Raw genomic sequence first — 23168 nt, 5'->3', positions numbered from 1 at the left:
GATATCTGGGACCAGAAAAGGCCATTTAAGGTAATTTTTTTTTATACTTTCCCAGCCAGTGCCCCTCTAGGCCACCGAGGAAAGTTTAGATATCTCATGCCCTTGGTATCCACCTCCCCCCATTAGACCCTCCCGAAATCACTTCCCCGCTTCTTGCCTGCGAGGTTTTTGTTGGTGCCCACTAGCGGCCTTCTGCTGCTCACACCTCCATTCCCATCTGATGGACAGCTTACCGCCTCTCTCCCGTTTTGGCTGTACAGGTGACCAGTAGCAGCAGTTGAAGCCCAGGAGTTAAAATTGACTGGGCTTCGTGCTGCCGAGGTTGCGAGGGATGGGGTCAGTGCTTCGCCTGCGCGAATCCCGCTTCATGTTAAATATGGGGCCAATAGGGATCGAAAGATCGCACAGATGCATGAACCTAAATTTATTTTCCATTATACTTTGTTGCATAGCTGGAGTAAAATATAGATATTTATCTAAATTTTCCATGTATATCTGTCTTGATATGGAAATCGTACAAAAACCAAATGACTAGCAGATTTTTTTTATTGTATTGGAGATTAGATGGCATTGTCAACTAAAGTGCTCTCTTTTTTTCACTTCTGAAATTTGCGTTTGAGTCCACATTTTTATTGATGTGAAGTGTCCTGGGTGAAGTTTGTTTAAGTAGTATGAACACAAAGTAGGAGTGATTCTGCAGCAGAAAACGGCCCACAATTTGGAACTAATTGGGAAAATTCACACTGTCTGTAAAGCCAAGATTTTACCCCCTGAGCCTGGTGAGCATGAGGGGGGTTAAAATTGTGGTAGCGCCCTTGCCCCCACATAGGCACTGAGCTCTCGCTGGCCACTATTTTCACTCCCAGGGTTCGGTGAAGTCACTCGGACCTCGCATTGTGCCCTGTGTCAACTGTGCCCAGGCAAGCGGGTAGGGGTAAAGTTGCTTTTTCTAGATTATTTTGTGTGCTAGCATTTTAGATATAACAAACTTTGAACAAAAGGGATTGAAAGACTGTTGGCCCAAGGGTTCATTCATATGATGAAATTTTGTTAGGTCATCAACCTTTCACATCATGCTAGCCCCATCAAAACTGAGATCTAATGAATGTTGGTGGTGATATTTACAATAGAAGTTTTTTATTAAGCAACTTTTGGGGGACTAATAGTACAAATAGTACACCTCTAAAGTGGGAATGTGTTCTGGAGCTAAGAACTGATCTAACAGGGTGGTGGTGCTCCAACACTGTCATGTTGGTATTTACATTTTTCTACATATTAAGTTCCCTACACCAACCTGGTCGTCCAGGCTTGGGGTGAAATGTTTTTTGACAGAGGGGGAAAATTAGATGCCAAGTTAACCTCTGACCACTCTGATACACCTTCACTAATCACAGAACAACATTGGCTATGTCCTGTGAACAGATTTGCTAGTCACTTCCTTGTTTGGATTCTAATGTGTGGAAATAAGGGAAGGAAAGACTTCGAGGAGGAAAATATAACCAACATATAAGAAATTTTAGGAAGAGGGAAAAAAAACATTAGGTCCACCAAACTATATCCCTTTTTCATTGATCTCCTACAGACCTGCTTACTCGCCATATCCCCGAATTCCTTCTCTGCAGAAATGCAGCTTAATTGTCTGCTGGACCCATTTATACTGTCCACTTCAAAGTCCTTCCTAGGTGACGTCAGACAACTCTACTACACTTCGGGTGAAAAAGTTCTGTCTGATTTCTTCTCCTTCGGTAATTTCCTAATTTTTAATTTATGTCTCCTGGAATTTAAATCCAGTTGTGCACAATTTCTAAATTAAGAACATAAATAGGAGCAGCAGTAGACCATTTGGCCCCTCGAGCCTGCTCCACATTTAATAAAGATCATGGCTGATCATCTACCTCAACTCCACCTTCCCTCATGATCTCCATATCCCTCATGATCTTAATATCCAAAAATCTATCAACCTCTGTCTTGAGTATACTCAACGACTAAGCATCCACAGCTTCTGCAGTAGAAAATTCAAAACCTTTGGAGTAAAGAAATTTCTCCATCTCAGTCCTAAATGGCTGACCCTTTATTTTGAGACTGTGACCCCCTACTTCTGCAGTTATTAGCAAAGAAACCAATAATTTGTTTCTACTTGCACTTATAAGTGTTTGTCATACTAAACTTGATCAAATACAATCTACATCAAACACAGCACATAAAATGGAACCCAATTTTGCTCCGGCCCTTTGAATAACAATGCCTTCAATACTGCAACCTCAATGTGCTTTCCATTAGAGAATATTAATAAGAATTATATTTACTGCTCTAGAGTGGTTTTAAACATCTGGAAATGATCAGCTGCAAAGGAGGCATGTTATAAGCCAGAACAGATATATCATATCACTTTTTTGTCTTTTTTTTCTTTTTCTTGAAATACTACATAATCAATATAAATATCTCCTTGCTTTTAAGAAAAGCACAGTGGGGTTTTTTTAAGCGTAAAGGAACGCCATAATAACACTTTGTCGTGATTGCTGTAGCCAGAATGGGAGTCTCTGTGTGCTGTCATTCAGTGGATCTGTCAAACTTATCAGCTGGCACTTTTTTTTTTTATGAAGCCTCTGAAGATGAAAACATCAATTTGAAAGAAACATAACTACAGCTTAAAGCCCCTGAGCTCTGCAATGAGATTGTAATAATAAATTCATAGCAAGATGGTTGTCGTGAGGTTGAGTTCTGTTTCAGCAGTGATCCATTCTGGTAATATTTTTTCTATTCAGTTGACTTGGGTATGGTTTTCCTATGTTCTCATTTTAAAAAAAATATTTGTCACATGTTATATTTTGCTATTTCCAAATTTTTCTCCCATTGTTGTCCTCTTCTCCCAAGGGTACGGACTCATGCTGCAATACGGTTTCCTCAGTTGCCAACAGCTGCCAATACCTCCATTTTTAATATGTAAGCTTTGACACTGAATGTGGCATCCGCGGAATGGCTGCCGATTCACTGCAGAGGGGCCGCTATTTTGTAAATTGCCCCCCGACTGCTCCGCCCGTTTTCCTGATGCGACGTGCACACGCCAACCCCTTACCGACTGGCAGGAACCCCCTCGTGAAATTGCTCCTCGGGGAAATGGCCCTTCTCGGTATTGCCCTGCAGGAGCAAACCTGCTGCCGATCGGTGCCTCCGACGGCGTTTGCTGTCGGTTCACCCTCTGTGGCTTGGCGGCGCAGCTGTCCTTAAAGGGGAGGGTGCACCGCTGCGGCCACCATGTTTTTTTTTTGTCGGCCGACTGCCACCAACAGGCAACCTGGCACCCCCTTTAACTGAAGGGGAGAGACATTGTGACGCGTCAGCACGACACGGCATGCCGGTGTCGCGCTGACGTCATCAGCACGGCGCTGATGACTGGTCGGGGTGGCCGACCCGCTGCAAGGGCACTTCCGTCACGACATCCAACCCGACCCCCCAAAAAATTCCAAGTGCCGAATATCGACTGAATATCCGCCACATGGGTTGCGGCGGAGAAAAACGTAAAGAAAACTCAGCCTGCGCCCCGTTTTGGACGGAGGACAATTTCAGCCCCTGAATGTGAACATGCTATTCAACTGCAGGGGCAACACGGCTGGGTCTAAAACTACCTTCAGCTAACATTCACATGTGATTTCCAGTATAGCTCAATGAATAGCCTTCAGGAACAGGAACCCTGGCTGATTTTATTTTTCCCCCTCTGTTCCCAGAGCACTAAGATCAATCCTACCACTGTGCAGCTGAGGTTAGCTGACTCGGAATAGACTGGAGATTGAACCTGGGATCTTTCTGATCTTTGTAGTTCAGCAACAAACTGAGTAGCACATCTAGCTACCAAGTCCTGAGGAGGATCTCTCGTGTATTTTTTCCCCTACCCATTTATGAACCATCACATATTTGTCCTCGAGGTTTCACCACCGTATATTTACTAGTATTTAAAGGGTTGCATTATGAAGACAAGTTGCATAAACTTGGCTTGCATTCCCTTGCATTTATAAGGTGTACAGATGATTTAATTGAGATGTCTAAAATGATAAAGGATTTGAAAGGGTTGAAACAGAGAAATTATTTCCGCTGGTGGGAGAGTCCAGAGCAAGGAGGTACCAACATAAAATCAAAGCTAGGATATTGAGGAGGGAAATTCGGAAGCACTTTTCTCTCTCTGGACAGGAAATCTGAAACTCGCTCCTCAAAAAGGCTGTGAAAGCTGGGTCATTTTCAAATTTTCAAGACTGACATCGAAATTTTTGTTTAGTAAGGGTCTCAAAGGATATGGATCAAAGGTGGGTAGATGGAGTTGAGGTACTTATAAGCTATTGCCTGATTGAATGGCAGAACAGGCTTGAGAGTCTGAATGGCCTACTCCGGTTCTTATCTTGCATGATACCCAGATTGAGATGGTGGATAGATGACGAGCTCCAAGGTCTATATCCATTCAAATCTTTAGAGGGATCATCAACTACTTACAGGTTAGTTACTGGATTTTTTCCGCTTTCTTCTGTAGCCTGGCCCATTGAAGTCATCATGAAATCGCAAATCAACAGTGAGGTTTAGGAGTGGCAGCTAGAAGTGATATGTATGTAACCCCTTGTAAGCTGAATGACACCTGACCACCAGAGAACATAAGAATGTGAGGTTATCCACTTTGGTGGTAAAAACAGAGAGACAGACTATTATCTGAATGGTGACAGATTAGGAAAAGGGGAGGTGCAACGAGACCTGGGTGTCATGGTACATCAGTCATTGAAGGTTGGCATGCAGGTATAGCAGGCGGTTAAGAAAGCAAATGGCATGTTGGCCTTCATAGCGAGGGGATTTGAGTACAGGGGCAGGGAGGTGTTGCTACAGTTGTACAGGGCCTTGGTGAGGCCACACCTGGAGTATTGTGTACAGTTTTGGTCTCCTAACTTGAGGAAGGACATTCTTGCTATTGAGGGAGTGCAGCGAAGATTCACCAGACTGATTCCCGGGATGGTGGGACTGACCTATCAAGAAAGACTGGATCAACTGGGCTTGTATTCACTGGAGTTCAGAAGAATGAGAGGGGACCTCATAGAAACGTTTAAAATTCTGACGGGTTTAGACAGGTTAGATGCAGGAAGGATGTTCCCAATGTTGGGGAAGTCCAGAACCAGGGGTCACAGTCTAAGGATAAGGGGTAAGCCATTTAGGACCGAGTTGAGGAGAAACTTCTTCACCCAGAGAGTGGTGAACCTGTAGAATTCTCTACCACAGAAAGTAGTTGAGGCCAATTCACTAAATATATTCAAAAGGGAGTTAGATGAAGTCCTTACTACTCAGGGGATCAAGGGGTATGGTGAGAAAGCAGGAAGGGGATACTGAAGTTGCATGTTCAGCCATGAACTCATTGAATGGCGGTGCAGGCTAGAAGGGCTGAATGGCCTACTCCTGCACCTATTTTCTATGTTTCTATAAGAATTAGGAACAGGAGTAGGCCATCTAGCCCCTCGAGCCTGCTCCGCCATTCAACAAGATCATGCCTGATCTGGCCATGGACTCAGCTCCACTTACCCGCCTGCTCCCCGTAACCCTTAATTCCCTTATTGGTTAAAAATCTATCTATCTGTGACTTGAATACATTCAATGAGCTAGCCTCAACTGCTTCCTTGGGCAGAGAATTCCACAGATTAACAACCCTCTGGGAGAAGAAATTCCTTCTCAACTCGGTTTTAAACTGGCTCCCCCTTATTTTGAGGTTGTGCCCCCTAGTTCTAGTCTCCCCGACCAGTGGAAACAACCACTCCGCCTCTATCTTGTCTATCCCTTTCATGATTTTAAATGTTTCTATAAGATCACCCCTCATCCTTCCGAACTCCAACGAATAAAGACCCAGTCTACTCAATCTATCATCATAAGGTAACCCCCTCATCTCCCGAATCAGCTTAGTGAATCGTCTCTGTACCCCCTCCAAAGCCAGTATATCCTTCCTTAAATAAGGTGACCAAAACTGCACGCAGTACTCCAGATGCGGCCTTACCAATACCCTATACAGTTGCAGCAGGACCTCCCCTGCTTTTGTACTCCATCCCTCTCGCAATGAAGGCCAACATTTCATTCGCAGTCCTGATTACCTGCTGCACCTACAAACTAACTTTTTGGGATTCATGCACAAGGACTCCCAGGTCCCACTGCACCGCAGCATGTTGTAATTTCTTCCCATTCAAATAATATTCCCTTTTACTGTTTTTTTTTTTTCCCCCAAGGTGGATGACCTCACACTTTCTGACATTGTATTCCATCTGCCAAACCTTAGCCCATTCGCTTAACCTATCTAAATCTCTTTGCAGCCTCTCTGTGTCCTCTACACAACCTGCTTTCCCACTAATCTTTGTCATCTGCAAACTTTGTTACACTACACTCTGTCCCCTCTTTCAGGTCATCTATGTATATTGTAAACAGTTGTGGTCCCAGCACCGATCCCTGTGGCACAGCACTAACCACCGATTTCCAACCCGAAAACGACCCATTTATCCCGACTCTCTGCTTTCTGTTAGCCAGCCAATTCTTGATCCATGCTAATACATTTCCTCTGACTCCGCGTACCTTTATCTTCTGCAATAACCTTTTGTGTGGCACCTTATTGAATGCCTTTTGGAAATCTAAATACACCACATCCATCGGTATACATCTATCCACCATGCTCGTTATATCCTCAAAGAATTCCAGTAAATTAGTTCAACATGATTTCCCCTTCATGAATGCATGCTGCGTCTGCTTGATTGCACTATTCCTATCTGGATGTCTCGCTATTTCCTCCTTAATAGTTTCAAGCATTTTCCCCACTACAGATGTTAAACTAACCGGCCTATAGTTACCTGCCTTTTGTCTGCCCCCTTTTTTAAACAGAGGCGTTACATTAGCTGCTTTCCAATCCGCTGGTACCTCCCCAGAGTCCAGAGAATTTTGGTAGATTTATAATGAATGCATCTGCTATAACTTCCGCCATCTCTTTTAATACCCTGGGATGAATTTCATCAGGACCAGGGGACTTGTCTACCTTGAGTCCCATTAGCCTGTCCAGCACAACCCCCCTAGTGATAGTGATTGTCTCAAGGTCCTCCCTTCCCACATTCCTGTGACCAGCAATTTTTGGCATGGTTTTTCTGTCTTCCACTGTGAAGACCGAAGCAAAATAATTGTTTAAGGTCTCCGCCATTTCCACATTTCCCATTATTAAATCTCCCTTCTCATCTTCTAAGGGACCAACATTTACTTTAGTCACACTCTTCATTTTATATATCTGTAAAAGCTTTTACTATCTGTTTTTATGTTTTGCGCAAGTTTACCTTTGTAATCTATCTTTCCTTTATTGCTTTCGTAGTCATTCTTTGCTGTTGTTTAAAATGTTCCCAATCTTCTAGTTTCCCACTAACCTTGGCCACTTTATAAGCTTTGGTTTTTAATTTGATACTCTCCTTTATTTCCTTGGTTATCCACGGCTGGTTATCCCTTCTCTTACCGCCCTTCTTTTTCACTGGAATATATTTTTGTTGAGCAGTATGAAAGAGCTCCTTAAAAGTCCTCCACTGATCCTCAATTGTGCCACCGTTTAGTCTGTGTTTCCAGTCTACTTTAGCCAACTCTGCCCTCATCCCACTGTAGTCCCCTTTGTTTAACCATAGTACGCTCGTTTGAGACACTACTTCCTCACCCTCAATCTGTATTACAAATTCAACCATACTGTGATTACTCATTCCGAGAGGATCTTTTACTAGGAGATCGTTTATTATTCCTGTCTCATTACACAGGACCAGATCTAAGATAGCTTGCTCCCTTGTAGGTTCTGTTACATACTGTTCTAAGAAACAATCCCGTATGCATTCTATGAATTCCTCCTTCAGGCTACCCCGTGCGATTTGAGTTGACCAATCGATATGTAGGTTAAAATCCCCCATGATTACTGCCGTTCCTTTTCCACATGCCTCCATTATTCCCTTGATTATTGCCCGCCCCACCATGAAGTTATTATTTGGGGGCATATAAACTACGCCCACCAGTGACTTTTTCCCCTTACTATCTCTAATCTCCACCCACAATGATTCAACATTTTGTTCATTAGAGCCAATATCTTCTCTCTCAACTGCCCTGATATCATCCTTTATTAACAGAGCTACCCCACCTCCTTTCCCTTCTTGTCTATCTTTCCGAATTGTCAGATACCCCTGTATGTTTAATTCCCAGTCTTGGCCACCCTGCAACCACGTTTCTGTAATGGCCACCAAATCATACCCATTTGTAATGATTTGTGTCGTCAACTCATTTACTTTATTTCGAATGTTGCGTGCGTTTAGGTAGAGTGTTTTAATACTAGTTTTTAAACCATGATTTTTAGTTTTGACCCCTCCTGCAGCCCCTTTATATTCAGTGGCCCTTTTTGTTTTTTGCCTTGGGTTTCTCTGCCCTCCACTTTACTCATCTACTTTCTGCCTTTTGCTTTTGTCTCTTTGTTTCCCTCTGTCTCCCTGCATTAGTTCCCATCCCCCTGCCATATTAGTTTAACTCCTCCCCAACAGCACTAGCAAACACTCCCCCTCAGACATTGGTTCCGGTCCTGCCCAGGTGCAGACCGTCCGGTTTGTACTGGTCCCACCTCCCCCAGAACCGGTTCCAATGCCTCCCTGCTGCACCACTGCTCAAGCCACGTATTCATCTGAGCTATCCTGCGATTCCTACTCTGACTAGCACGTGGCACTGGTAGCAATCCTGAGATTACTACTTTTGAGGTCCTACGTTTTAATTTAGCTCCTAGCTCCTTAAATTCGTCTTGTAGGACCTCATCCCTTTTTACCTATATCGAGGGCCCACCTGTTGGAGTCCCAAGGGAACCCAGCATCCCTTGAGAGCAAGGTATATAAGCAGGTCACCCACAAGTTACCTGCACTCTGGAGTCTTATTAAAGGAGCTAAGGTCCACTTGCTCATTGTACACAGTACTCAGTTTCATCCTTTATTATGAGTGTACCAAGAAGGAAAAGTATAGACCAACACATGGAGGCTGTAGACCTCTGAATGTGGTTCTCATAAGACCACTTTATCGAACTTAACTCAGTTTGAACACATAAGTTTACTGAATTGGAAATCTGAAGGTATTGTACAGTATAATGTAGCTGGGACTAAGCAAGATTGATCCCAAGGCTATATTTATGCAAATGATGTGCTCTGATTACATCAACATTTTCCACTGTCAACTCCTGTCTCTGCATTGATGATATCTCCAGCATTCCGCCTGCTTTTTAAATAGCCTCACTAGAATTACTATCTCTCAGAAAATATGGTCTGCAGCTTAGTCCAATCAGCAATTTCTATAGATTGTATTGAGAAAAGAAAGGGAAAGATGGGGAAATAAGGGGACCGAAGGAAAGAGGGGTAAAAAACAAGAGAGAGGGAGGTTCCTCCACAGCAGAACTAGTGTGTGACCAAGCCCTCTGGCAAGCTGACATCTGCACTACCCTTTCCCACTGCCCTGGCTGCAGGGCACATGTGCCCAGTGTTTCATCACGTGCAGATCCTGCCCCTATCCTATCCTAAATTACATACAGTATCAGTATCTGAGCTGGTGGCTGTGACTGTGAAATCGAGTGACGGTATCTTCTTCACTGTCTTCTTGCTCTTCCTCCATTGCCTGGGCAGGTTGCAGTTCTTGGGTATCTGAAAGGAAAAAAGTGTAAGGGTAGGGTTGTGATGAGGGGAGAGTAGAAAGTAAGAAGTGCACCTTAACACCATCAGAAGCTTCGGGGTCAGAAGAGACTGTGGGATGAGGGAAGGAGGATTAGGTATGTGGGATACCCTCATCTTCAATGGCTTCAGCCCTGCCAGTGGCCCCAGCCTCGGCAATGGCTCTTCCCAAAATTCCGAGGCGCGGGAGTGCATGGCGTTGGTGAGGCCTATAAAGGCCCAGCGGCAGAGAGGCGGCGGGAGTGCGTGGTTGGTGAAGCCTATAAAGGCCCAGCGGCAGTGAGAGGCAGCGGCAGTCTGAGAGGCGGGAGTGCGTGGTGTTGGTGAGGCCTATAAAGGCCCAACGCCAGAGGAGAGACGGCGGCAGTCCGAGAGGCGGGAGTGCGTGGTGTTGGTGAGGCCTATAAAGGCCCAACGCCAGAGGAGAGACGGCGGCAGTCCGAGAGGCGGGAGTGCGTGGTGTTGGTGAGGCCTATAAAGGCCCAGATGCGTAGAGAGGCCCAGCTTGTGCAGCTGCAGCGGGGAGAGAAGGCAAAAAAGTAGAAAGAAATCAAAAGGTGATGTCACAGCCAAGCGGGTAAGTGATTGGCTGGTGATTTGTGAGTTGCTTTTCTTTTTATTTTTTATATCAGTAAGTAACCTGTTAACATTGTTGTTGCCAATTTAAGGGTATCTAAGGGTTAAGTCATGGCAGGAGAGCTCGGTCACGTGATATGCTCCTCCTGTACCATGTGGGAACTCAGGGACACTTCTGGTGTCCCTGACGACTACATGTAAGGGAAGTGTATCCGCCTTCAGCTCCTGACGGACCGCGTTGCGGAATTGGAGCTGAGGGTGGATTCACTCTGGAGCATCCACGATGCTGAGAATGACGTGAGTAGCACATGTAGCGAGTTGGTCTTACCGCAGGTGAAGGGTCCACAGCCAACTAGGGAATGGAAGACCAGCAGGAAGAGCAGTGCAAGGAAAGTAGTGCAGGGGGCCCCTGCGGTCATCCCCCTGCAAAACAGATACACTGCTTTGAGTACTGTTGAGGGGGATGACTCATCAGGGGAGGGCAGCAGCAGTCAAGTACATGGCACCGTGGCTGGCTCTGTTGCACAGGAGGGCAGGAAAAAGAGTGGGAGAGCGATAGTGATTGGGGATTCAATTGTAAGGGGAATAGATGGGTGTTTCTGCGGCCGCAACCGAGTCTCCAGGATGGTATGTTGCCTCCCTGGTGCAAGAGTCAAGGATGTCGAGCGGGTGCAGGACATTCTAAAAATGGAGGGAGAACAGCCAGTTGTCGTGGTGCACATTGGTACCAACGACATAGGTAAAAAAAGGGATGAGGTCCTACGAGATGAATTTAAGGAGCTAGGGGCTAAATTTAAAAAGTAGTAATCTCTCAATTCCTACCAGTGTCACGTGCTAGTCAGAGTAGGAATCGCAGGATAGCGCAGATGAATACGTGGCTTGAGCAGCGGTGCAGCAGGGAGAGATTCAAATTCCTGGGGCATTGGAACCGGTTCTGGGGGAGGTGGGACCCCAGTACAAACCGGACGTTCTACACCTGGGCAGGACCGGAACCAATGTCCTCGGGGGAGTGTTTGCTTGTGCTGTTGGGGAGGAGTTAAAATAATGTGGCAGGGGGATGGGAACCAATGCAAGAAGACAGAGGGAAACAAAAAGGAGACAAAAGCAAAAGACAAAGGAGATGAGTAAAAGTGGAGGGCAGAGAAACCCAAGGCAAAGAACAAAAAGGGCCACTGAATATAAAGGGGCTGCAGGAGGGGTCAAAACTAAAAATCATGGTTTAAAAACTAGTATTAAAGCACTCTACCTAAACGCACGCAGCATTCGAAATAAAGTAAATGAGTTGACGACACAAATCATTACAAATGGGTATGATTTGGTGGCCATTACAGAAACGTGGTTGCAGGGTGGCCAAGACTGGGAATTAAACATACAGGGGTATCTGACGATTCAGAAAGATAGACAAGAAGGGAAAGGAGGTGGGGTAGCTCTGTTAATAAAGGATGATATCAGGGCAGTTGTGAGACGATATTGGCTCCAATGAACAAAATGTTGAATCATTGTGGGTGGAAATTAGAGATAGTAAAGGGAAAAAGTCACTGGTGGGCGTAGTTTATAGGCCCCCAAATAATAACTTCACGTTGGGGCGGGCAATACTCAAGGGAATAATGGAGGCATGTGAAAAAGGAACGGCAGTAGTCATGGGGGATTTTAACCTACATATCGATTGGTCAACTCAAATCGCACAGGGTAGCCTGGAGGAGGAATTCATAGAATGCATACGGGATTGTTTCTTAGAACAGTATGTAACAGAACCTATAAGGGAGCAAGCTATCTTAGATCTGGTCCTGTGTAATGAGGCATGAAAAATAAACGATCTCCTAGTAAAAGATCCTCTCGGAATGAGTGATCACAGTATGGGTGAATTTGTAATACAGATTGAGGGTGAGGAAGATGTGTCAGAAACGAGCGTACTATGCTTAAACAAAGGGGACTACAGTGGGATGAGGGCAGAGTTGGCTAAAGTAGACTGAAAACACAGACTAAACGGTGGCACAATTGAGGAACAGTGGCGGACTTTTAAGGAGCTCTTTCATAGTGCGCAACAATAATATATTCCAATGAAAAAGAAGGGTGGTAAGAGAATGGATAACCAAGGAAATAAAGGAGAGTATCAAATCAAAGACCAATGCGTATAAGGTGGCCAAGGTTAGTGGGAATCTGGAGGATTGGGAAAATTTTAAACAGCAAACAATGACTAAAAAAGCAATAAAGAAAGGAAAGTTAGATTACAAAGGTAAACTTGTGCAAAACATAAAAACAGATAATAAAAGCTTTTACCGATATATAAAACGGAAAAGAGTGACTAAAGTAAATGTTGGTCCCTTAGAAGATGAGAAGGGGGATTTAATAATGGGAAATATGGAAATGGCTGAGACCTTAAACAATTATTTTGCTTCGGTCTTCACAGTGGAAGACAGAAAAACCATGCCAAAAATTGCTGGTCACAGGAATGTGGGAAGGGAGGACCTTGAGACAATCACTATCACTAGGGGGGTAGTGCTGGACAGGCTAATGGGACTCAAGGTAGACATGTCCCCTGGTCCTGATAAAATGTATCCCAGGGTATTAAAAGAGATGGCGGAAATTATAGCAGATGCATTCGTTATAATCTACCAAAATTCTCTGGACTCTGGGGAGGTACCAGCGGATTGGAAAGCAGCTAATGTAACGCCTCTGTTTAAAAAAGGGGGCAGACAAAAGGCAGGTAAATATAGGCCGGTTAGTTTAACATCTGTAGTGAGGAAAATGCTTGAAACTATCATTAAGGAAGAAATAGCAGGACATCTAGATAGGAATAGTGCAATCAAGCAGACGCAGCATGGATTCATGAAGGGGAAATCATGTTGAACTAATTTACTGGAATTCTTTGAGGATATAATGAGCATGGTGGATAGAGGTGTACCGATGGATGTGGTGTATTTAGATTTCCAAAAGGCATTCGATAAGGTACCACACAGAAGGTTACTGCAGAAGATAGAGGTACACGGAGTCAGAGGAAATGTATTAGCATGGATAGAGAATTGGCTGGCGAACAGAAAGCAGAGAGTCGGGATAAATGGGTCATTTTCGGGTTGGAAATCGGTGGTTAGTGGTGTGCCACAGGGATCGGTGCTGGGACCACAACTGTTTACAATATACATAGATGACCTGGAAGAGGGGACAGAGTGTAGTGAAACAAAATTTGCAGATGACACTAAGATTAGTGGGAAAGCGGGTTGTGTAGAGGACACAGAGATGCTGCAAAGAGATTTGGACAGGTTAAGCGAATGGGCGAAGGTTTGGCAGATGGAATACAATGTTGGAAAGTGTGAGGTCATCCACCTTGGGGGAAAAAAAACAGTAAAAGGGAATATTATTTGAATGGGGAGAAATTACAACATGCAGAGGTGCAGAGGGACCTGGGGGTCCTTGTGCATGAATCCCAAAATGTTAGTTTGCAGGTGCAGCAGGTAATCAGGAAGGTGAATGGAATGTTGGCCTTTATTGCGAAAGAGATGGAGTACAAAAGCAGGGGAGGTCCTGCTGCAACTGTATAGTGTATTGGTAAGGCCGCATCTGGAGTACTGCGTGCAGTTTTGGTCACCTTACTTAAGGAAGGATATACTGGCTTTGGAGGGGGTACAGAGACGATTCACTAGGCTGATTCGGGAGATGAGGGGGTTACCTTATGATGATAGATTGAGTAGACTGGGTCTTTATTCGTTGGAGTTCGGAAGGATGAGGGATGATCTTATAGAAACATTTAAAATCATGAACGGGATAGACAAGATAGAGGCGGAGAGGTTGTTTCCACTGGTCGGGGAGACTAAAACTAGGGGGCACAGCCTCAAAATACGGGGGAGCCAATTTAAAACCGAGTTGAGAAGGAATTTCTTCTCCCAGAGGGTTGTGAATCTGTGGAATTCTCTGCCCAAGGAAGCAGTTGAGGCTAGCTCATTGAATGTATTCAAGTCACAGATAGATAGATTTTTAACCAATAAGGGAATTAAGGGCTACGGGGAGAGGGCAGGTAAGTGGAGCTGAGTCCACGGCCAGATCGGCCATGATCTTATTGAATGACGGAGCAGGCTCGAGGGGCTAGATGGCCTACTCCTGTTCCTAATTCTTCTGTTCTTATGTTCATAATGGTCAGCACTGCCTCCTCCATGCGGGTTAGAACATGCAGGTGCGCCTCTCGCTCCAGTTAGCTCCTGCCGCCTCCAGTTGTGCGCCACCTTCTCCTGCAAGAGAGAGGGACGTGTATCAGTGAGTGTCGTGCAATCTGTTTGGGTGACTGTGGCTGTCATGGTTGAATAGCTGGCAGTGCTTGCAAGCTGAGATGTGGATTCGAAGCTTGCAACTGTGTAAAGGGTGAGGTGATTCATATGGGACAGTTATGTTAAACCACTTCGACACAACCAGTTTGCATAATGAAACAACATTATTGTTCATAATAGGTAGATTAGACTGTTTCAGTATTACTGCTGCTAAATATAAGCAAGAGTACTAAAGGACCTTGCAAATGAGCGGGAAATAGAACCAGCCTGCCTATTGGTAAGTGGCATTCTGCAACATGGTTCCCACAAACCACGGTCTTTTTAAAATCAAACTATATCTTGACACATTTATCCCCCATAAGCTCCTTCCTTGGTGTGTAAATATAAATATATAGGTTGCTGGCCATGTGGGACTAAATAAAATACATCGTTAATAATGGAAAATATACCACTTCTTAAAATGACAACTGAAATGAAGTCAGTTTGCAGTATTCATGAAACAGTCTGAATCTCAGCCTTTCTTTCTACTGAGGCCCCTTTCCTTGTCAGTTGAGTCCTGCTTTGTTCTTTAACCTCTTGTTATCATTTACCTTCAGTTAGCTTTCTCCATAGTAACTGCTTTCATTGAAATCCAGGGCTCCAACAAGCCACAGTATAAATTTAGGGCCGTTGCATCGGATTAAACCATATGTAGAAGACAGCAGATGCCACTTCTTTGGTTTTCATCTTTTTCTCAAACAGTGATTTTCTCTCTAGGTGGCTGCAGTTAATGTTGCCTTTGGCAGCTAGTAGCCTCAATGCTGTAATTTACTGCTTCACAGACTAGGCAACGCATGAAACAAATGTTCTGTTTTGATGAGTTTTTCACCTTATTTTTCATTACAGTGCATCACTAATTATATCATCGCACACCTACCTCATTTGTTTACTGCCTCATTATCATTTTGATATCCTAACTTTACTTGCAGTTTGGCACACAACAAAACTCTTTCCTGTCACTGGGTATTCACAAGAACTGCAATCTGTTCCTTTCAAGTTTATAAATCATTTGAACAATTTAAAAAGTGGATGGCTTGTATGGGAAATATATCACTTGCTCGGATAGAGATGAGGGAGCTTTCCTTTGTATTTAATCTATGCATATAACTGATGCTTAGACTTGGTGCCCAAAATTAAAAATGTTCAATTTTTTGCCTTGATAAACACAATTTAAAAAAAAAAAATGGGTTTAGTTATATTTTCATATCCTGGAAAGTATTTTATACGACACCAGGAATTAAACAGCAGGTTAACAGATGTACACTATTATTAATTTAATATTCATGTTCTTAAATGCACATTTTCTCCTTAAGTGCACATATAAAAGTAATATTTCCAAACTAGTGATAGCTTTGTGCAAACTCTTCAGGTTTTCTAGCCTTAAAAATTCACAAGAAATTGTTTTTACTCATTCACTCAAAAAAATAGTTGGGAACATTTCCTCTGTGGGCTATTCTGGTTAAACATCAATGTGTTCTTTGTACTTGTGTTTGAGATTATGCTACAAATAGTAGACACACAAAATCTTCCTACCCATGAATTTTATGAATAGAATATTAGGGGCAACCGAAGGGCTCCAAATGTACCAACAGGGCGTCGTCAGCCGGTGGGATAGAAATTTTCCCATGAGATTCTTCTCCAGAAAAGTGGAGTAGGCAATTTTCCAAAGGGAAGGAGAGAAAATTGGAAGTTCACTTCACAGTGCAAAATTGCCAAGTGAAATTGGCAGCAGGCCACCACCTTCCTCTCTTGGCATGTGGCACGGGAAGGGCAGATAACTATAAAAAAGGTGCAATTGGAATAAAGGGAATATTAAATATCTCCATGAACTATATATTATTTTTGGATTTATGAACATGACTTTAACAGGCCAGCAAATTTATCACGTTATCCAATTTTATGATTGGAATTAAAATACAGTGAGAGCATTAGTATATATGGGTAATGTATAAAGTAATTCTGTAATGCTTCATGAACTTTCATGGTCTTTGTCTCCCTTATTAACGTCAAAGTCACTTTCTTTATTTCTGTTTGCATCTTACGATGGTAAGTACTTCAGGGAATCTAATACAGCCAGAGTTATATCCTGGACTAGTTTCGATCGCCGGGATGGGTCGGAGAGGGATTTTCCCAGATTTTTTTTCCCCAATTGGCCTGGGTTTTTAATCTTTTTTTTGCCTCTCACAGAAGATCTTTTGGCTCCGGGTGGGGTGGAGTGTAAAATGTTGCGATACATGGGGTATCACAGTAGTGGCGGTGGGGGGAGTGGGGGGTGGACACGATGGGCCAAAATGGCCTCCTGCGCTGTAAATTTCTGTTTCTATCTCTTAATCAGAGATAAGAACAAAAAATATGGGTCACTCAACCTGTCGTTCTCTTTCAAATTGTGGGTTCTGAAGGGCTACACTTGAAACATTAACCTGCTTTTATCAGATGACTGATATGATGAGCATTTCCAGTATTTTATTTAAATTTCATATTTCAACATTTCTATTTGCTCTTGATGTGGGTGATCCATCCCCCAAAAGATTGTGGACACTGTCGATTTAAAATTCTCAAGACTGCGATTGATAGATTTTTATTAGGTAAGGATAACCAGGGATATGGAACAAAGACAGGCCAATGGAGGGGAGCTACAGATCAGCCGTGATCGAATTGAATGGTGCAACAGTCTCAAAAGTTGACTGGCTTACTTCCTGTTCCTATGTTCCTTGAAATACTACACCTTCTGGTGGTGATGCTTTCACAATGGTGTTTGCTAGGGAATTGCAGAATTCTGACCTGGCCACAATGAAGTAGTGATCCATGTCCAAATCAGGAGCTGGTGTGACTTGGGGGGGGGGGGGGGGGGAACTTGGTGGTGACAGTGCTTCCACAACATCGCTGTTCTTGTCCTTCTCGGTGGTAGAGGTACCATTAGAAGGAGGTACCATGGTGTAACCTTACTGAATTGCTGCAGTACATTCTGTGGATCATACAGATTGCAGCCACAGTGTGGGGGTGGGGCCGGGGCCTAGATATTGGGCCTGAAATCGTGCTCCCCACGGGCGTGTGCGAGGTGCGCACGAGGTCCGCGAGTTCTCCGCAAGTTCACGGTTTAGGTATGCGAAGTGCATGCGCCTAAACCTGGCACTTGCGATCTGTCAAAACATCATCTGCATCCAAAACTAAAGGGCCTCTGTGGGCGGAGAGTTGGGCTATTTTTGAGCACTAAGGATTATGGGGAGTGGGCAGGGAAGTGGAGCTGAGTCCATGATCAGATCAGCCATGATCTTAAATGGTGGAGCAGGCTCGAGGGGCCAAATGGCCTACTCCTGCTCCTATTTCTTATGTTCTTATGTTCTTATGTTCTATTTGCCAAACTCCAGCCCAGCGAATGTCCTTCAAATTCTTATGAGGTGGAAGGCCTGCTTTTCAGTGTAAGACTTTTAAAGTACAGAAAAATACATTTTTTTAAAATAATTTAAACGTTTAAAACTCTTAAATAAAATAAGATTATTAGACCCTTTAAAATATGTAAGTTTATTTTATTTTAAATTAAAGCTTTGTTTTCATTAAATTCCATTTTTATTAATTTGAAGTATGTGATGGTTTTTAAGTTATTTTCAGTGTTTGTGTGTTCTTGGGGGGTATTCCCAGTCATAGTAGTTTGGGCCGGCCCATGTGATCCCATTGATGTGTATGGAACCTTTATGCTCCTGGGATTCATGTGCGTCTATGAAGGCCGTCGAGTAAAGGGCCAAGACACGTGAATCTCCGGGATCACCAGGTAGATTCGTAGAAATTTTTCAGATTGGAGGCATCCGCCTGCGGGAAGCCTCCGACTACAATTTCTGGGCCATTGGTGCTCCTGCCTCTAGACTCAGTCAGGCGAATTGTTCTATCCTGGGTGGTGATGAACTTGTTGTAGCTGCATTCATCCAGGTGAGTTGTGAATATTCCATCACATGCTTGATTTGCCTAGTAGATGGTGAGGCTTTGAGGGATTAAGATTTGAGCCACTTGTCACGGTGTACACAGACTCGACTCTACTCTTGTAGCCATCGTGGTTGGACCAGTTGAACTTCCGAATGTTGATAGCAGGGGTCCCCATGCTGGTGAGTCAACTGAAGTTCAAAGGGAGATAGCTGTGCTTTCTCTTGTTCAAGATGGTCATTACCTGGTACTTAAGTGGCATAAACATTATCTGGCACTTGTCAGCACAAATCCGGATGTTATCCAGGTCCTACTGTAAGCTGGCATGAGCTGCTTCTTTATCAGGGGTATTGTGAATGAAGCTGAACACGTGGAACAGTTCACTCCTGACCTCATTAATGAAGCGGCTAATCATGGTTGAATTGAGGACATTTCCCTGAGGAACTCCTGCAGTGATGTCTTGGGGCTGTGATGGCTAGCCTCCAACACCCCCAACTGTCTTCCTTTGCGTCGAGTATGATTCCAGCATTCGAGGGTTTTCTTTTTGACCCTTCAGTTTTGTTAGGGCCCCTTGGTACCATACACAGTTGAATGCTGCCATGTTGCTGAGGGCAACTATTCTCATCTTTTCTCTCAGGTTTTGGGTCCACATCAAACCTATGAAGTAATCTGGAGCTGAATGGTTGGTTTGGTCTGAGCCATTTTTCTTTGTTTCCTCTTTTTTTGTGTTCTGCTTTATTTATCTGTTTTTCTCTTATTTCTCTCGATCCATCTTTTGCTGCCTCTCTCTACATTTCTCTCTGTCAAGGTATCTCTCAGCCTCTGCCCCCTCCACCAAAGGACAGAAAAACTGTTAGTTGGCACAACATCTTTGAATTTCATTCCAATCTGCAGTTTAAACCAACTTAGTAATAGAACGAGGCCCCCCCAAAAAAATTGCTGACAATTGTGATATTCTATTGCAAGCATTATCCATATTTAGGCATGTTTATTTTTCAAAATCATTGTGACAGAACTTTATTATCCCTGTAATCAAAAACAAGAGGAAAAAAAATTATGGGTTTACATTAATCCCAACAAGGGACATTGGGTGTGCTATCTCCTCCGGCAATTGACTTTAAATTTCTACCTGTCAAGTCTTTTCATTAGAAATGTAACCGAGGAGGTTTGTGTTAGTGCTCACAGTCATGTAGGATGACAGATTGCTATTGTTAGTTTGGCTTTGGTTCCTGGGGTCTGTACAGGCAAGTCCTAGGAGGTGGACGTGTTTGTTGAAAGGGTGATGCTCGCATTCGTGGTGCTGCTCTAGATTAAGAGTCCCAGGAGCTGTCTCTTTGACTGATGCTAATGATTCCAATTGTTTTCTTAACAGATGGCAAATATTGTTGCTTCTGCCTACTGTGTGGTGCTGGCTGTTCTGGTGGTGTGCACTCAAGGCCACAGCGGACAGGGTAAGTTGGAAAACAAAGAGTTTCCTTTCACCACCTTCTGCTTCACACATTTTCTGTTAACCTTTTCCACCCCAAGCAGGAAAACACAAATTCCAAAAATCCCAAACTGAATCTCTTTAAAAATTTCAAAAGATCCACTTAATCTTTTTTATACTTAATCTCTTATATAAAAAAATATATATATTTTTCCCAATTTTCTCCTTTCCTGAATGCATGGGTCGAGGCACACTGTCACTTTGTCCAAGTGGCTATTCTTCGAGTATAAGCTTAGACTTTGGAATGGCAGGCAGGCTATTCAACTATAGGGGCACATCATTGCTGTGCCCAATCCTGTCTTCACTGTTGTGGGCTGCTAATAAAAAAAATGACCTGTTTTAATATTTAGCTTAGCAATGGATTGCAAAATAGCTGTGCAGAGACAATAGGTGACCTTGTGCAGCAGTAAGTCTACTGCTTGTTGACTTGAAAATTACCCCATTTTTCCTTTTATTTATACCTAAACTAAAGGCTTACATTTGGTGAAATACATATTCCTTGGACTTGTCATGCTAAGATTTTCCTTTTAATCATATATATTGCTCCAGTAAAAGGTATTGAATGTTTTATCTATCCAAAATCTCTAGAACTGGATAAGTTGTGAAATAGTTTTCCATTTCTCTAACTGAAACAGATAAATCTCCTGATATTGTAAAAGTCAAACGTAATTACAAAATGTTTTGACTCCAGATAGCTGTTTGGAGAAATCTGAATTTGATTTCAGTCTGGGATTTTGAAATTCTGTTTAACTGCTTGCAGCTGTAAACAGCAACACCCCAAGTCCTGGCATCTGAATAATCATGGGTGTGTTTTAGTACAAATGCTGACAGACAAATTTAGTATGTTATATTTTCCTTGTATAACAAATAAAATAACATTCAATCTTATCCATTCGCAATTGTGTTTAGTGCAATATCATAGCAAAGTTGATCTGCCCCATGACCATTCAAATCATTATTAATTATGCTGCTTTATATCAGTTTTTCATCTTCAATAAATATATAGGAACATAGAAAAATGGAGGACCAGAATAGACCATTGTGATCCATATGGCCAATCACAGTCTCGGAGATATCGCATCTCACGATATAGAAATATAGAAGCATAGAAATTTACAACGCAGAAGGAGGCCATTGTGTTGACGCCGGCCGGCCCTCAAACAGCAGCCCTAAAGGTTACATATATATAAACGTATGAACAATGGCGGAGAGGTAAAGAGCACACAGCCCAACCAGTCCGCCCCACACAATTGCGACACCCCTTACACTGAAACATTCTACATTCCACCCCAATCAGAGCCATGTGATGTCCTGGGAAAGGCAAAAAACAGATTAAAAACCCAGGCCAAATGGGGAAAAAAAATGTAGGAAAATTCCTCTCCGACCCATCCTGGCGATCGAAACTAGTCCAGGAGATCACCCTGACCGTATTCAATTCCCTGCAGTACTTACAATCGTATCTGCGCCAGCCAGCAAGAGGTTATCCAGTCTAATCCCAATTACCAGCTCTAGGTCTGTAACCCTGTAGGCTACGGCACTTTAAGTGTCCATCCAAGCATCTTTTTAAATGTGGTGAGGGTTTCTGCATCCACCAGCCTTCCAGGCAGTAAGTTCAAGACTCCCACCATCCTCTGCGTGAAGAAGCCCCCTCTCAAATCCCCTCTGAACCTTCCACCAACCACCTTTAAAACAATGCCCCCTTGTAATTAACCACTTAAAATGTTGTACACCTCAATGAGATCTCCTCTCAACATCCTATGGTTCTATTGAGAACAAACCGAGTCTATCCAATCTGTCCTCATAACTAAGATTCTCCATTCCAGGCAGCATCCTCATAAATCTCCTCTGCAATATCATCTTAGTGCAATCACATCCTTCCTATAATACAGCGACCAGAACTGCACGCAGTACTCCAGCTGTGGCCTAATCAGAGTATTATACAATCCCTGCTCTTGTATTCTATGCCTTGGCCAATAAAGGCAAGCATTCTGTATGCCACCTTAACCACCTTATCCACATGTCCTGCTACTTTCAGGCATCTGTGGACAAGCACGCCAAGGTCATTTTGTTCATCTACACTATTAAGTGGCGTACCGTTTAATGTGTATACCCTTTCTTTATTAGCCCTCCCAAAGTGCATTATCTCACACTTCTCTTGAATTAAATTCCATTTGCCACTGCTCTGCCCACCTGACCAGTAGATTGATATCCTCCTGCAGTCCATGACTTTCCTCTTCATTATAACCACACAGCCAATTTTAGTGTCATCTGCAAACTTCTTAATCATACTCCCTATATTCAAATCTAAATCATTGATATATACCACAAAAAGCAAGGGACCCAGTACTGAGCCCTGTGGAACCCCACTGGAAACAATGGCCCCAAGTTTCCACATGATTTGCTCCTGATTTTTAGGAGCAACTGGTGGAGAATGGAGTATCTTAGAAATTGGAATTCTCCACATTTAAGTTTTCTGCAGTTCTAGTCAGGTAGAACAGTTTCACTTTTGAACAGAATTTTTTTTTCAAAAGGGGGCGTGTCTGGCCACTGACGCCTGATTTGAAAGTTTCCACAGTGAAAACGTACTCCAAACTAACTTAGAATGGAGCAAGTGAAGATTTTTGTAGGCTTGAAAAAACCTTGTCTGCACATTAAAAAATCAGGCGCAGGTTACAAATTAGGCGTCGGGAACGAGGTGGGGGGGGAGCGGGGGGGGAAGGGAAGTCATTAAATTCGACAATAAATCCTTAGTTATACTTATACAAATAAATCCAACCTGAATAAAAATTTATAAGCAAAGAAAAGATCATGTTCCTACCTGTGTGAAAGTGCTTCAGGCAGGCCTTTCAGGCAGCGGTTTGCCGTCGGGACCGACCGACGGCAGGGGGAGGCAGGGAGAAGGCTGCAGAAAGCCTCATTACTTGAGGCAGCCATTTGCCATCAGGCCTGACCGACGGCAGGGGGAGAAAGCTGTAAGAAGCTTCAGTGCTGATCATGCAAGGGCAATGTGATTTTATTAAAAAATGTTAAAAATTGAACAGCTACAAAGAATTTGAATAGTCTCAAACAAGTGCATGTATCCCATTTATCACAGTCTATCTTTAATTACAGAATGCACTCCCTCACCCTCACACACACAAATATCAAGAAAATTAAAATACAAGCCTTTGCAAGGGTTCAATA

At 43.3% G+C, this 23168-nt stretch overlaps 1 protein-coding gene across 1 annotated transcript in view; it reads left to right on the top strand.

Annotated features, from left to right (window-relative positions):
* cntfr (ciliary neurotrophic factor receptor) overlaps positions 1–23168 on the top strand; it is a 258091-nt gene that overhangs the window by 32445 nt on the left and 202478 nt on the right. Inside the window, exon 2 of the mRNA XM_070862387.1 lies at positions 19872–19950. Within this exon, the coding sequence (XP_070718488.1) occupies positions 19872–19950 (79 nt within the window). The remainder of the gene's footprint in view (positions 1–19871; positions 19951–23168) is intronic.

Source organism: Pristiophorus japonicus, chromosome 2 (genome assembly GCF_044704955.1).
Source record: "Pristiophorus japonicus isolate sPriJap1 chromosome 2, sPriJap1.hap1, whole genome shotgun sequence".
Lineage (NCBI taxonomy): Eukaryota > Metazoa > Chordata > Chondrichthyes > Pristiophoridae > Pristiophorus > Pristiophorus japonicus.
This window is presented reverse-complemented; position numbering and strand designations above follow the sequence as displayed.